Source organism: Trichomycterus rosablanca, chromosome 25, assembly GCF_030014385.1.
Source record: "Trichomycterus rosablanca isolate fTriRos1 chromosome 25, fTriRos1.hap1, whole genome shotgun sequence".
Taxonomy (NCBI): Eukaryota; Metazoa; Chordata; class Actinopteri; order Siluriformes; family Trichomycteridae; genus Trichomycterus; species Trichomycterus rosablanca.
The window spans coordinates 144,772-160,092 of NC_086012.1; the positions used below are offsets into that span (position 1 = coordinate 144,772).

Sequence of the window (15,321 nt, forward strand, 5' to 3'; positions counted from 1 at the left end):
TGAGATCACGGAACCTTTATTATTCAAAAAAAAACAAAAAAAAAAAACATTAAAAATAAAAATGTTTAAAAATAAAGAAGATGAAAGAAAAACATCCACATTCGTCAGGTTCAGAGACAGGAAGTGAGAGAGAGTTAAAGGAAACGCAGAAACATTCATTTACACTTTCAGCTCTTCTGCACTGATTTGTAAAGAGAGTTTTTATATCGAACAGCTTTAATCAACATTCATTCAGTAGCTGAGGAGGTAAAAAAAAGAAAATAAAAGAGAGAAAGAAAGAAATCACGAGGTGTGGGAGGGGGGCAGATTGTACGGGGGGGGGGGGGGGGTTAAAAGTGGATAATAAAGAACCCATGGCACCCAAGCACTTTAAACAAAGCCAGAAATTGAATAGAACAGATAAAGAAGATACTGCAGCGACCGCGCTGCCCTCGACTCCACCCTCCATCCACCGCCCGTCTGTCTTCAAGATACATCTGAGTAAAAACAAACAAAAACACATCAAGATTAATCACAAATATAAATAAAAGCTGCTACATGACATGAATAAACAGGCGTTCCTAATAAACTGGGCGTTGAGCATGCTGGGAGTGAGAGGATCTCGTGAATCCTGACGCCCCCTCCGACACGTGTGCAGCACCGATCGCTTCTTTTAACCTGCACCGGGTTCATACGGAGATCTGTATCGTGCACAGAGTCACGCACCGATCTCCATCATCCCCCAGCTCTGTGCAGCGCCATCGATCAGCCAGCAGAGGGCGTCACTGCAGCAGTTATGAGGACTAAACGGGTCACGCCGCGTGCTATCAGACAGCCGGACGCCTACACAGACACACGACTGGCTGAGTGTCTGTAGTGGGAGGTATCGTCACCGGGGCAACTATGACCTCTGCTGACCGGCTGAGATGCCTGCACGTGGATGGCACTACGCTCTGTGAGACCCCGCCCCTGGTAGGTGAAAAGAAGCGGTCTGCAGACACGTTGAAGCTTTATGTTTTGTCACTGCGCGGCTGTAATAAAATCTGCTGCGGTGGTTTTTGTCTCCCTCTAGTGGTGAATGTTTGACTTTCTCGCTCCAGCCAATCAGGCCGCTCTGGAACACTGGGTCCCTGGTCATTCCACCACAGGGTGATGCTGAGATGAAAAGGTGTGTTAGTGGGAATGTGATATGACTAAAGTACGTACAGCTGGCAGGTCGAGCTCCATACCGCCTCATGATCTGATCCTGTGTGAATTTCACAAACGACTCGTATTGTTCTGCAAGAAAAACAAACAAAAACAACAATCATTTGTGTTCCCATAGTAACTGAATTCAGGTTAAAATAGAGCCGGTGCAGCTCGAGTCCCAAATATTAAAGGAACACAGTCAAAAAAAGATGGGACACCTGAGGGTAACAGAAAAATAACTCAGAGTGGGGTGTGGACGTGACGTCACCGGGGTTCCTGCTGCAGGAGAATGAAACTTCAGCTACTCTACATGGCCAAAAGTATGTGGACGTCTGATTATAAACTCATCAGAAGTTTCAAAGATTTTGGAGTATCTCTGTGGGACTTCACTCGCTCAGAAAAGAGCAGAACGCCTGGCACACAATCAGCATTCCAATTCATCCCAAAGGTGCTTTAACACAGTTGGGGTCAGGACATTTCTTGAATGGGTGTGGCTGAAACATCTGAGCTCAATAACGTAATATAAAGGCGTCCACATACTTTAGGCCATGAAGTGCATGTTGGTTTTAAATCAGCACTCCACCATGTGACACCAGTGAGAGGTTCAGGATGAACCGGGAGCTCTGCGTACCTGCCAGTTTGGTGTTGAGGATCTGCTCGTACTCCTCGCGGATCTTCTCTTCGTGGTCCTTGAGGAGGCGCTCGCACAGGAAGCCGACCTGCCTCAGGGTGAACGAGGGCTGGTCCTTCTTCAATGAGGAGGCACCTAAAAAGGGGGGATGGAGGGGGGCAAAAGAAGGGATGTGAACAATGGAGGACAGGTTCATTCTTCTCTTGTAGCCTGGAGTAAAACCCTCAACCCCCAGCTGTGGCCAAAAATATATAGACACTTGATACAGCGTTAACAGGCTCAGAGAACTGGCTTACTTCCCTAAACACTTCACCATAATAAAGTTCCTACAGAATATCTGAGCAGGTACAGGGTGCTGGGTGTAAGGTCAGACCTGACGGTGAGCTGGGATTAGAGGTCTCAGCGGCGCCCCCTGCCTCCGTCTGATTAAACGCCCCCTCCAGCTGCCGTCGCCTCTGGTAGCGACTGTACTCCTGACGGATGTTCTGGAAGATCTGCTCTGTAAGTTCAGGAATAAAGACTTTAAGCGACGTGCTTTTCAAAACAAATACAGAGTGACAGTGTCAGGACTCCAACATGAAGAATTATCGACCCAATCACATCAATGCTTTTAGTATCGGACAGAATCACAAGAGTTCCATTAAAAGCGCTTCACACCGCTGTACCTCGTTCCTTGCCGCTGCACTACCTTAAGTGTACAGCTAGACACTCAGCAGCAAGCTGTAAAAACCGAGCAGCAAAGTTCAACCTGTCTGCCACAGACCCTTTCAAATAGCTACCAATAACTGTTTGTTCGTATGATGGAGTTAAACTGATTGATTCTGTTCCCCAAAACCCTGAACTGTTCCACTTGAATACAGAAGCATTACATGGCAGCACTACATTTCCTGATGCTTGACCCGTGGTTGTAGCTTCGTAGCGCTTTAATAAGATTTGACTGAAGCAGTAAAGGTTGATAAATGAGCGAGGGATGCTTTAAGCTCGTCAATTAACCGGTTACTAATAAATATAAATTAAAAACGTTTTAATCTTTAACTCTGATATTAGACAAAAGAGCCGAAGCTCCTCATCACAGACACGCTTATAACACAAGAAAGCTTTACTGTAGAACACTTCTTACATTTCATACATACATATCATACACTGCTGATTAACTTTGTCCATATTCTCCAAATACTAAACAAATTTCATTGGAGATTTAATATAAAATTAACAATAAAATTGAGTAAAATGGGCAGAAATGTTTATATTTCGGCATTTTGTAAACGGGACTGAAATTACCTACAAAAAACAATTTTAATACAGAACAGATCCTTTATTTAATGAAGAAATCAAATACAGAAATGTCAATGAGGAATAAACACATTAAAGAACTAAATATTTGCAATAATTATTGATCTTTTGCTGTTAATTTCAATAATTTATTTTAATGTATTTTATAAATGTATTGTTTTGTTTTTTATGAAGCCTTTTTGCTTCTTGTTTTACAAGAGAATTGTATTGTATCTATTATAGTTTTATATTACTAAAAACTTACATATAAAAGGTAAAAATGTACATAATGTGTTCTCAGATTTTAAAAATACAACAATAACCCCGTGTACACTAGGCTAGCTGTTAGCCGTTAGCTTTATTTTGATAAGAATAATAAGCCGTAATATTATTATTTTAAGCCACGTAAGACTTTAAATAGCTGAAAGAATTGCAAATGGTTGGCAATGATGAGTTAAATTTTAATTATTTAATTTATAAAGGTATTTTTATTTGCAGAACGTGTGTTTAGAAACAATGCTAACGTTACATTAGTGTAATTGATCGATTCAGAAGTAATTACATGAGAGACTAAATGCATTTGCACGTACCGAATCATTACTTTCAACACTTTAAACTCTTAGAAATAGCTAAAAAGAAAATAAATTGAACATTTAAAAAACGCATCAATCGCCATTTCCGGGCCGCACATTAAACAGCTTCGTCCTCCCTACACCAGTGCACTACAATACAATAGAAATAAACGTATCGTGCACCCTATCTAGTGCCTCAGTTTATCAACCGCTCAAATTTGGAATACAGCCCTGCCTTAGCCGAATCGAACTCACGCCACCAATCTGACGCAGATCTTTTTCCAACACTTGGTCCCAGATCAATCAGAATGAAAGCTGTATTTAGTACCTGGAGTGAGCCTGTGTTCTCCTGCAGAAGGCTGAGGGGACACCGGGGAGGCTGGGGTATCGCTCGGCTGTCTCAGGCTGCACCTCTGAGGGGATGGAGTGGCGGAGGCTCCGGCTAGCGGGCTGCACCTTCTCCGCTTCGGTGATTGAGGGCCCAAAAGCGCCTCAAACTCCATAGAGCGCTTTAGCGTCGCACCGCACGCCATTTTCACCACTGCTGATAAAGTCACAACCGAATTCTGGTCTCTAAAAGCGAAAATATTCGGTAAAATCGCCGCTTTCTGATTCGCTTCTCTCACCCCCACTTTCCTCAGCTCAGGCTTTCTTTATTAGCGACGGCCACCTCCCCTCCTTCTCACACCGGGTGGTATTTACCAACTGCCGACGTCCTCTCAAAACGCAGTTGCGTCACAATAACGGATTGTACCATGTAGCCCAAATAGGGGTAAACTTTTCTTTACTTGGTGCTATTTTACTTTGTTGTTTGCCTTTTTCATGCTAAATATACCCTTTAGATCATGCTATATATATTATGTACGTCATTATCCTAAAAATCAGGTAAACTGTCTTAATTTTTTATGTAGTGTATGAAATGAACTCAATCTCTGATTGAACCTACAGTTATGTCTTCCTATTGTCACTCATAATAATGTGTTAAAAGATTTCTCTTGTGAGTCGATTCGTTTAGTTCGGTACACTGAAATGATTCAGTCACTTTATTAGGTACACCTGAACACCTACCTGATCACTAAGGTATATCACAAGAGCAGTGCATAACATCTTCACATAGTAAAACATCAGTATTACACCACAAAATGGTGTGAAATTAAATAATGTCCAGTAAGCAACAGTTCTGCTGATATCATGTTTTCATTTTCAGCATTTAGCCGACGCTTTTATCCAAAGCGACTTACACAATGAGCTGAACACGATGAGCAATTGAGGGTTAAGGGCCTCGCTCAGGGACCCAACAGTGGCAACTTGGTGGTGGCGGGGCTTGAACTGGCAACCTTCTGTTTACTAGTCCAGTACCTTAACCACTGAGCTATCACTGTCTAATTCTGTAACACTGTAGTCTAATTCAACATGTTGTGAGTTCTAAGATGTTTTTTTTTTTTTTTGCTTAATTTTCAGTTCCAAGATTTTTTTGCTTTGTTCTTAGTTCTGAGACGCTTATTATATTAGCATATCTTTTCTTTCAGCTCAAACCAGTTTGCAGGTTGTTTTTGCCCATGAACAAACTGTCTAGGTTTAGCCGAACTGCTGTTCACTTGAAGTTTTTTCCTTCACCATTTTGTGTAAACTCTAGAAACTGTTGTGGTAAAAAGAAATCCCAAGACATCAGCAGTTTCAACAGCACAAACCAAAACCAGTCTACCTGACACCAAAAACCACGGCACGATCAAAATTCCTCTACATTTACATTTACATTTACATTTTCTGCATTTAGCAGACGCTCTTATCCAGAGCGACTTACAGAAGAGCTTCCATAGTGAACTTCTAAACACAGTCTGTATGATTTAATGCACTGTGCTGCTGACACATGACTGGCTTGTTGAATGAATACATTAATAAGCAGGAGTACATGTGTTAATAATAAAGTTGCAGATGAATGCATAGCTAATAATCAGTGTCTGTTTCCACACACAGAAATGCAAAAGAAATTTAACAATGAGTTTACATGTGGTGCAAGTTCATTAACAACTAGTCAGCTATAAAACAGTTCTGATATTTGTTAGTTGCGGCATGTTGCTTTAAAATCGCACATTTAGTTAAAATAAACAAATAAGCTGGGATTCATAAAACCGTTTCAATAAATGTGGTGTAAAAAGTACAAAATGTGGAACCTTGAGCAGTAATACATACAAGCGGTGCCGATTTGTCACCAATTACAAGATCTCTAACATCTCAATGGATTTGTGTTTGATGGATGTTTCGACATTAAATGTTCTGCTGCAAGTGTTAAAAATAGTGGATGATTCATAAGCAGGCCAACAGCAGAAATATTACAAACTAATGTAGGTGACAGAGTAATTGTTCCATTTATTACAGCAGGTGGTTTAATGACCAGGTTTAAGGTTTTAAACTTGAGTATGTATTATCTTTAGCGTCTGTTATACAACGTGGAAACGTAAAAGATTAATCTGATCTGTTTATGCCATGCAGCCACTGTTGGGCCCTTGAGCAAACTTCCTAACCCTCTCAGCTTCAGGTGGGCCTTACAGTGGTTGACCCAGTGCTTGGGATTTACAAAATAGAATTTCTTTGTACTTCACATGTGTGTGTGTGTGTATAAAGCAATTCCAGAATTTCTAATCCACTTTCAGTATAATTTATCTTTTAATTACCACGTCGTGTGTGTTGCAGCAGGTTGGTAAAACTTAATAATGGTTTACCAGTGGAACTAGATGTACTAATTACTACAAAGCTAAGTATAAATTGCAAACTTCCTGCAGTTCAAACAGCCATCAAAGCTTTAGAACCTCCACGTCCGTGGGTGTGAAGAACCCAAATGGTTGACCATTAAACTTCAGACATTAGCAGATGCCTCCATAGTTCACACCTCCATAGGCGTGGAGACTGACGTCTTCCTGAAATCATTAATACATTTTTGGCATTTAGTAGACGCCCTTATCCAAAGCGACTTACAGTACTGTGACAGTGCAATGTCTAAGCAATTGTGGGTTAAGGGCCTCACTCAAGGGCCCAACTGCAGCAACCTGGCAGTGGTGGGGCTTGAACCAGTGACCTTCTGATTACTAGTCCAGTACTTTAACTGCTATGCTACAACGTCCCGTAATACTTGATTAATACGTGTCCTTATCTACACCTGTAAGATTTACTGATTATTTGGAACTTGAGAATCGTGTGAGTTGGTAGATGATAGATGATAGATGATAGAAAGATACTTTATTGATCCTGAAGGAAATTAAAGAATGTTAGTAGTTAGGAGTAGATGTTAGTAAATGTTTTGTATTTAATAGGCAGTGGTTTGGTTTTGTAGGGAAGTTCTGAGGTGCAGCTGCTAGTGTGTTCACACAGCAACACGGTGAGAAAAAACACATCCATATTGTTAACACTAATATGAATTATAAGTTCTAGTGTGTGTGTGTGTGTGTGTGTGTGAAGTTGAAACGAAAACGAAAATCTTTCGTAGCTGAAACCGTGTGACGTAACGAAGGCAGCAACAGGCAAGTCTCCTTCTTCTATTGGTCAATCTGCTTCAGTGCTCGACGCCGATTGGTCAGTTCCTGTTGCGCTGGGCTTATTTAAGCTCGCCAGAAGCCATTTTGTTGTGAGAGAGAGTCGGAGAGCAGAGGAGACGGTGGTCGTGCAGCCTTAGTGAAGAGGTTGTTTATACCCCAATAAAACAGCTTCTTGGCTTTACAGCTGCAGATTTCAACCAGGAATTAGTTTGACGACGGGTTCTTGATATCCAACTCCTGAGAAAGTCGGTAAGTTGTTGGGTTTATTTAAGCTAACAAGGCTAACCCAGTTCTACTGTATTGTTTTTCCTACTTGTTTTACGTGTCCTGTGTGAGGATTGGACGGTAGTTTGCGTTTGTCTTTCCTGATTGGCTGCCAGCGTGTCAATATAAGTAACCAGCCATTCACAAAGCAGGAGGCGGGATTTGTGTGCGTGTTTAGAATACGGGTGGAATTCGACACAAAGAAATTCGCCAGGCGCCATGTTGTGAGCTCGTTCTTTGTTTTGGTCCAGTTCCAAAAACATCGATTGTTTTTATATCAGTTTATTCCAGTAATTTTACCTGTCTAACGTTTACAAATTAACCTTAAAGTTTTTAAACATATGCTTAAATTTGAAGTAGCAGCTTTTGTGTGTTTTTTTCAGGTGGTTTATATTGTGGTGTTAATTGTAAGCTTTTAAAGGCTTTCATGTGACATACTAGTGTCGCTTTAACATGCTTTTACCTTCCACCTGAAAATCTACATAAAAAAATCATAAAATCATTAAAACTCGATTTAAATCAGCTGGCAAGATTAAGATTCTTACTTATTTCCTTGTTGGAACAGGCGTGTGGGTGTGAACATACAAAACTCTTTATTTTTCATTAGTTTTGTCCAAAATATTGACAATTCTATTGATACAGAAGAAGTATTAGTGCAGTTTGAATGTAGCATGTGTTTGTTTATAATAATAATTGTCAGAAATGTAAGAATATTTGTGTGAATTGAACTGTACACATGTCTTGGAGCTGGCAACATATGTAAAGAAAAGGGGGATAATAAACATTTATACATAATATACATTTCGTTTCAACAAATATATGTGTATATATATATATATATATATATATGTGTGTGTGTGTGTGTGTGCGCTCCTCCAGTTGATTATTGTGTGCAGTTTATAAGTGAAACCTGGTACCTGTGTAAATATCTGCGGCATTATTAAACAGACCCTGACTGTTTGTGTTTGTAGGTGAAGGACCTTGGAGTGAAGCGTGTGCCGGGGTGAGTGGATGTTCGGTCCGGCTTCACGTCCAGACTTCGCTCTTTGGCACATGAGAGCCTCGGACATCGCTGTAAGTGAACGAGCAGTGAGGAGTAGGTTTGCTACTTCGAGGACCTGGAGACGGATCAGTGAGGAGAAGGAACCGAGACGAGAGAACCCCAACACACTCCACTTTACCACAAACAGGTAATGTAGCACCTCCTGTACAGGGGGACTGAGCTCATGGTGTTTAACACTAAATCTGAGGGAGCAAAGCACGTAAACTCTGTTCTAAAGTTCACTTAGGCTGCTTTTAGTTATTTTTTTGGAGAAGCAATTTGCAAAACATCTGGACAAAACATCAGTGCAGGTTTATATGCATTATTTACTGCAATTAGTCCTAATGAATAATTAATCAACAAAATAACTAGTGATTTAACCCTAGACTTGTTAAGCAAATCTTAACCTTGCCCTTAAACTTGATGGAGTGTTTATAGATGTGAGGTTGGTGTATAAGTCGACCTTCCCTGAACTGTTGCTGTGAAGTTGGCAGCATTCAGTTTCCTTTATATTATTGATTTATTATATCTGTTTGGCCCAGTTTGTATTTGAATTAAGCTCATGTAGTTACTCCTGTCATTAAGCTGCTGAGGTCTCCTTTCTGTGTGAAGTTTACTGAAGGACTCGGTCATGCTGCTAAGCGACTGCTTTATTGATGTGTTTTGTATTATTCCTTTGATCTGTGCATAATTGAATGTTTTCTCCTCCTCAAGGTGACACCCAGCGTAGGCGGTATGGGAGGCGGTGAGCGTTACAACATTCCAGGGTCTCGCCCGGATTACGCCGCATCCAGAAAGTACAACCACGTCGGCAAGGCCAAGCAAAGGAGCCGAACCCAGCACGCGGTCGCCCTTTCCTCGCCCCCCGGGGCCGCCAGCCCCCACGACGAGCAGCTGGAGATGAACTGCGGCTCGGTTCGCTTCTCCTACGGCGGTCAGCGCTGGGGCGGAACCGTGAGCCACCTGAACGACATCCTGGCCACGCGCTGCGGCCCGGCCTACGCCGGGGCCAAGTTCAGCGAGCCGCCTTCTCCCAGCGTCTTGCCCAAGCCCCCGAGTCACTGGGTCCCCTGCGATCGGCGCGAAATGATCGCCTTCCAGCTGAAAAGCCTCCTGAAAGTGCAGGCGTGACGGGGAACGATCCGCTTCCTGCTCCCTCCTGCAACGCTGCAGCACCGTGATCGATTTTTAAAGCCATTTTAACGTAACCGCGTGCGTTTGATCGCTGCGAATGCGGCTCGGTGCGTTTTTAATTGTATATAGTTTTTTTTAAGCTGATTGCGGTGCAGCCTTGCAGGTGGGAGACGACCCATGAACTGGACTTCCTTATCGCTTCTTGTTTTGTTTTCCGTTGACCGTTAATGCGTACTTAGATATATCCAAGCTGGGAAATACGACAGTATCACGAATACGCTACGGTCACACTGTAAAAAAAAAAAAAACGTCAACACACGAAAAACCTTTAATTGTTCAAAAAGAGAAATAATCGGCACATGTAGCGTTTCCATTGTATCGTGTTTATATCGTCGTACGACCCACGCAGCGTTATTTCCACCGCTCGTTTATGTTCCGGAGACGCGATGCGCGCCCATGTGACGTTTTAATCATGTTTGGGTTCCGCACGAGCCTCGTCTCGCCTCCGTCGTTCTCTAGATTAGAGAGAATCGCCTCTTTTTGGGGGCCTGGGAGCTCAAACGTGAAAGAATAAGCTATACAATCTTTAACGTGACGGATCTGGCCCTCACACCTTGTTCGTTTCACTCCCGTGCTTCTTAATAAGCGCTGTGCGCAATGCACTATGGGTGCTGGAATTTAACAAGGTGTGTCCATACCTATACCCCCCCCCCCTTCCCTAATTGACATTAATGTAGAAGTAAAGCATCGCTCACCTGGAGTGTGTGCTGACTGAATGAATCCACCATGATGTTCACTGTGCTTTATTCTACAAGCTCCTGGTCAGCACTCAGACCCACCCTGGATTCACTCTAGCAGCTGATTGGTTAATCCGTCATTTTCTGATCTTTCAGTCCTTCCTCATAAGTTCGAGGAGCGCTCGCACGTTTTCCGTTTCATCGAAGCGTCAGCTGCTGGTGTGAACACAAGGTGGTGCTGGAGCTCTTCTTCAGCCTGGTTCTGCAGTCTTCCTCACCCCTGGCTTACTGAAGTAGGTCGAGGTTCCCTCACAGCAGCACCAGGCTGGAGAAGCTCTCGCCCCTCGCCTCAGTCCCGTCCTTTATTGTATTACATGAAGACTATCGGTGTAGGACGTTTTACGAAGCTGCTATTAAAGGCGTCCCCGGGACACGCCCGCTTACAGGGGCGCGTGGTATGGCGAACCCTGCGGAGGGAGGAGCGCGAGGTCAGGGGCGTGGACGTCGATCGTCTGCCTCCGGCCTCCTGCGCCCCGCGTCTGCCGTACCTCGCGCCTCTGAAGCCGCCGGGCAGCTTTTAAACCGCGTGTGGACGTGTTTACATTAAGGGCCGAAAGGTTCGCTGTTCTTTCGCTGACTTGCACTGCCGTTACGCGCCGTGTGTAACGAAACGCTCCCCCCCCCCCCCCCCCCCACCCACGTCCAGGTCTTTATTTTTATTATTATTATGATGATTTTTAGGTTTGTCTTTGTAACAGGCATGTGCTGATATCACCTGTAGATCAAATATCTGCTTTAAATGATGATTTTATCTGATGAATTAAGTGCTTTATGATAAAGTGGATTGGAGGTGGTGTGTGTCTTAGGGTATAGTGTATGCCCCGTACTCTTGTGGTTCCTCCTGATTGGACGTCCTAAATTGCCCCAAAATGTGATTATTGATGGCTTTGGGAAGGTGTAGCACCTTGTATGGTCTGTGTTTGGTCCTCTGATGTTCAGACCTTCTAAACGTGCTCGATCGGCTGCTGTAAATTCTCCCGAGGTTTAAACCAGGCGGCATGAACAGGTGACCGTGTGGCACGACGCCCAGCTATCGGGTCCCCGCTGTAAGTCCTGGTGTGAAACGATCGCGGTGTAAACGATTATCAGCACATGCCTAAAACTGCGTGTTTCTGGATGCATTAACGGCCAGCCCTAAACTGTTGGATGGTGCAGTACGTAACGGAGCCGTGTAAATAACGAAATGTATAAAATGCTGTAGCATATTGTATATGAACGCAGGCCGATTTAAACCTGCCCATAAAGTATTTTAGTAAGAACACTGTGAGTGGCGCCGGAAGGTGCGGCTCGGTTTAAAAAAAAATAAAATGACGTTATTTTTGTTAAAAAAACAAACAAAAAAAAGTGCTCTGTGGATGGTGTGTGGAAACTCCTGCGCTGTGCCATGTTTCTGCCAGCGATCTTGCACATGATTTTTATTCTTTTTTATGATTCTCAGCACAGAGGAAGAAGCTCTGCACAAACAACCTCTCAGAGGGACTTTTATACCCAACCAGCCCAAATTACACCCACATTGTTTAGAATCAATATCAAGTTTTATCTTTCAGTGACTTCATTCATGTTCAGTTTCATTCTGTGTATCCGTGTGTGAGTTTCACCTCCGCAGCCTCACGGCCGGATCCACAAACCCTCTTTTATTATTTTTTTTATTTGTTTGATTTTATTTACATGTTTATTTCTCCTCTCTGTATCTGTGTGGGTGTAAAAGTCTCAACTTTATGAATTGGCTTTAATTTTGTCCCAACATTCGATGTCACTTTGAATAGAAACTGAGGCCGTTTTATTGTGATTGGTACTAAAATGTTTTGACCGTGTAATTTGGTTTAACAAAAAAAAAAAAAGAAATAAACTTCCCCCCTTTACCCCCCCAACCCTGAGTCGTGTGTGTGTGTGTGTGTGTGTGTGTGTGTGTGTGTGTGCTGATATTAATAAAGAACCTTTAAGATGAAATTAAACCACATTTAATAAACAGTAGAGCGGCACAGTGGGTATCACTCTCACTTCACAGCAAGAAGGTCCTGGGTTCGATCCCCAGGTGGAGCAGTCTGGGTCCTTTCTGTGTGGAGTTTGCATGTTCTCCCCGTGTCTGTCTGGTTTCCTCCCACAGTACAGAGGTGTGTAAGTGAGGTGAACTGGAGATGCTAAATAGTTCATGACTGTGTTTGATATTAAACCTGAACTGATGAATCTTGTGTAAGCAGTAACGTCCTGTCATGAACCTGAGTGTAAAACATCACGTTATAATTATAATAGATAACAAACAGAATTTGAACCATTTTAGCTCAATTATGTTTTACAGAACAATTTATGCTGGCAGAACTTCAAATATACAAACTTCAGCTCACCAGTGTTGTAGCCTAGTGTTGTAGTCCTGGACTATTATTCTAAAGGTCACTGGTTCATGTTCCATCACTGTTAGGGTACCACTGTTGGGCCCTTGATCAAGGCTCTTAACCTGTAATTGCTTAGAAAATATGATACTGTAAGACACTTTAGATAAATGCGTCTGCTAAATGCTGAAGTTGTTCCAAACTAAGTGCTCGGGTGCTATCGGCTGGCCGGGCATCCACACGGGCGTGATTGGCTACGTCTGAGGTGGGGGATGTGATGCCAGAAGCCCTGTGGTGGATCGGTGCCCCGTGTTTCTCAGTGTATCCGGACCTGTCGGGACCCTGACCAGGATAAAACGGTTAACAGAAATGTTATCACGTCCACAAACATCGAGTTTAAACCAGTGAACGTTAATGTGGAGTGAATGAATGAACTTTTACTTCTGTGTTTTTAATAAGAATAAAATCGTCGCGCCGCTGGCTGATTTATTTTGTGCTTTTGTTATTGATATACAGGTGTCCATATATTTTTGGACTTGTGTCCTAATGATGAAATCTTAATCAGTTCATGGTTCAGAAAACGACTCACAAATTAAACACAAATTTTTATTTAATCTAAAACTTCAACTAAAAGAGAAAACGTTTCAATAGTTTAATTCTGTGTTTTAATGAAATATTACTGATAATCAGATGAAATGATGGGGGGTGTATCTGAGTATACGGGGGGTCAGATTGTCAGACTCTACACAGAACTCTAAACTTGGAATCACAGTCCCTGTCGCACCATTGGAAATCTTTCTGAGGGTCGATGGCGCCGCAGTGGTGGGAGTTCTGATGCTCCGGTTGTTCCCCTCTGTACCAGTTGGTGTAAGGAAACGCGGTCGCCCCGTCGGTCCACAACCAGAATCCGAAGAGTACGCTCTGTCTAAGCCCCACCCACACGGGCTCACTGACACGCCCCCTCCTGAGCTCCGCCTCCACGTCGCCCTGCTGGGTTTTGGACTGGACCTGCAGGATTCTGGACCTGTTCCCCTCCTGGCAATAATCCAGCGCTTCCTCCCAGCTCATCTTCCCTGAGCTCACGTAGATGGAAGCTGCAAGAGAAAAAGTCAGAGAGGAAGCGTCAGTGCTGTCAGGGTTCCCATTCACACCAGCTGGGTTCTAGTCCTGATCCAGAAGATCACTGAGACTTACTGTGGTAGCACAGAGCTAAAGCGTCATTCTCACATGGAACACTAAACCACTTTCCATTCCCATTCATTTCTACACAATCAGGTTTATCAGTTCCATTGTTTTGCTTTGGCTCATTAGAATCCCAGTTTCTGTAAGTCGAGTTTCCTCCATCAGTCCAGTGCCAGGCATCACGCAGCAGGCCGATCCAGTAAGGAGTGCTACTGTTCTTTAAACCTTCATTCTTCACCTGCTCATTTTGTTCCTGATCTCTGATGGTGACCAGGTCAGTAAAGTTCCTCCTGCAGAAGCTCTGAGCCTCGTACCAGGACTTTCCCTCAGGGATTAAATGATACTCAGGAGAAACACCTACAGAAAAGGTTCTTCATCACATAAACATGAAATAATAAATTGATCAGCAATATTGATCCGTTCTTACCTTCTTTATAGCACATGAAATTTCTTTGTACTGTGCACTGAACACTTTCCCATGAACCTTCAGCCTTTATAGAAGCACAGAAAGGAAGTGATGACCCATCATGTGCTGGTAGTCGGTTGTAGGTAACAGGATCCCCGTTAGACCATTTCTCACTGATTACTGACTGATCACGATAGAGACCGATCCAGCTAAAAGTGTTCTTCACTGTCAGATTAGCCAGTTCTTCATTTTCTTCCTCTGTGTAGACAGTGACCAGGTCAGCGAAGTTTTCTTTACAAGCTGCTCGAGCTTTAGTCTGAATGATCTTCTTTTCAGTGATGTGGAAGGTGGATTGGCGGCTCTGTGCTGGAGGAGAAACAGCTGTTGGAAGGGTTAGGGTTAGGTTAAGTTGTGTTAGTGCAGCAGGAGATGAAATCGTGATTTAAGTGTAAATGAATGAGTTCTAGATAGTGCCGCTATTCAGCAGGTTTACAGGAACCTGGGTTCGAACATTTCCTCTGGTCAGAGCCTGTTTGGCATGTTCTCCCTATGGGCTGCTGGACGCTGGGGAGGGGGGGGTGAGGTGTGTTTGAGCTGTGACGCGGTCAGTCATGTGATACCAGGTGTGAACAGCAGGTGGCGGCAAAACAGCTTCAATTCATAAACGAGCACAAGAACCAACTTACAGCTCAGAGTCGCGGTGAGTCCGGCACCTCCAGAAACACTGAGTAAACAAGCCAGAATATCCCATGCACAGGGAATTCACACATTCAGGTTCGTATGTGTTTCAATCCACCCATTTTAACTGATTAATTACATTTAAACGTTTAATTAAAAAACAATTTATTTTATTTGAAAGTTACATTTACAGAAATTTACAAATAAACAAACATTTCTGAAACTTCCAAAATCAGTTCCTGCACCAACTGTCCCCTGTTTTACCCCACTGTTACTTCACACCAGTGGAACCTGAGAGGAAGGAATTATAAAT

At 43.1% G+C, this 15,321-nt stretch overlaps 3 protein-coding genes across 4 annotated transcripts; 1 reads left to right on the plus strand and 2 right to left on the minus strand.

Moving 5' to 3' along the window:
- On the minus strand, positions 1 to 4,348 carry akirin1 (akirin 1). The gene is made up of 5 exons (XM_062987381.1): positions 3,971 to 4,348; positions 2,172 to 2,297; positions 1,799 to 1,933; positions 1,186 to 1,257; positions 1 to 476 (listed from the first exon to the last, which is right to left on the minus strand). Exons 1-5 carry the CDS (start codon positions 4,173 to 4,175, stop codon positions 466 to 468), a joined length of 549 nt encoding a protein of 182 aa, XP_062843451.1. The 5' UTR covers positions 4,176 to 4,348; the 3' UTR covers positions 1 to 465.
- Positions 4,349 to 7,258: 2,910 nt separating this feature from the next.
- Positions 7,259 to 12,283, plus strand: pnrc2 (proline-rich nuclear receptor coactivator 2). The gene is made up of 3 exons (XM_062987638.1): positions 7,259 to 7,424; positions 8,411 to 8,629; positions 9,196 to 12,283. The coding sequence occupies exon 3, from the start codon at positions 9,217 to 9,219 to the stop codon at positions 9,610 to 9,612; it is 396 nt and encodes a 131-aa protein (XP_062843708.1). The 5' UTR covers positions 7,259 to 7,424; positions 8,411 to 8,629; positions 9,196 to 9,216; the 3' UTR covers positions 9,613 to 12,283.
- Positions 12,284 to 13,448: 1,165 nt separating this feature from the next.
- LOC134302892 (C-type lectin lectoxin-Lio2-like) lies at positions 13,449 to 14,407 on the minus strand. 2 transcript variants are annotated; one of them, XM_062988144.1, is made up of 2 exons: positions 14,352 to 14,407; positions 13,449 to 13,836 (listed from the first exon to the last, which is right to left on the minus strand). In XM_062988144.1, exons 1-2 carry the CDS (start codon positions 14,365 to 14,367, stop codon positions 13,478 to 13,480), a joined length of 375 nt encoding a protein of 124 aa, XP_062844214.1. In that variant the 5' UTR covers positions 14,368 to 14,407; the 3' UTR covers positions 13,449 to 13,477. The 2 variants fall into 2 exon arrangements, with proteins under 2 accessions (XP_062844214.1, XP_062844213.1); XM_062988143.1 differs by lacking the exon at positions 14,352 to 14,407 and adding an exon at positions 13,937 to 14,149.
- Positions 14,408 to 15,321: the final 914 nt, after the last annotated feature.

Bases quoted from the DNA above. Each gene is read 5' to 3' on its own strand.
- akirin1 (XM_062987381.1), bottom strand. From the start codon at position 4,175: ATGGCGTGCGGTGCGACGCTAAAGCGCTCTATGGAGTTTGAGGCGCTT. The intron at 2,298-3,970 runs GTACTAAATACA...CTGAACTTACAG, and splicing joins AGAACACAGGCTCACTCCAG to AGCAGATCTTCCAGAACATC. The intron at 1,934-2,171 runs GTCTGACCTTAC...CCCCCTTTTTAG, and splicing joins TAATCCCAGCTCACCGTCAG to GTGCCTCCTCATTGAAGAAG.
- LOC134302892 (XM_062988143.1), bottom strand. From the start codon at position 14,003: ATGAATGGGAATGGAAAGTGGTTTAGTGTTCCATGTGAGAATGACGCT. The intron at 13,837-13,936 runs GTAAGTCTCAGT...TTTCTCTTGCAG, and splicing joins TTTAGCTCTGTGCTACCACA to CTTCCATCTACGTGAGCTCA.
- pnrc2 (XM_062987638.1), top strand. From the start codon at position 9,217: ATGGGAGGCGGTGAGCGTTACAACATTCCAGGGTCTCGCCCGGATTAC.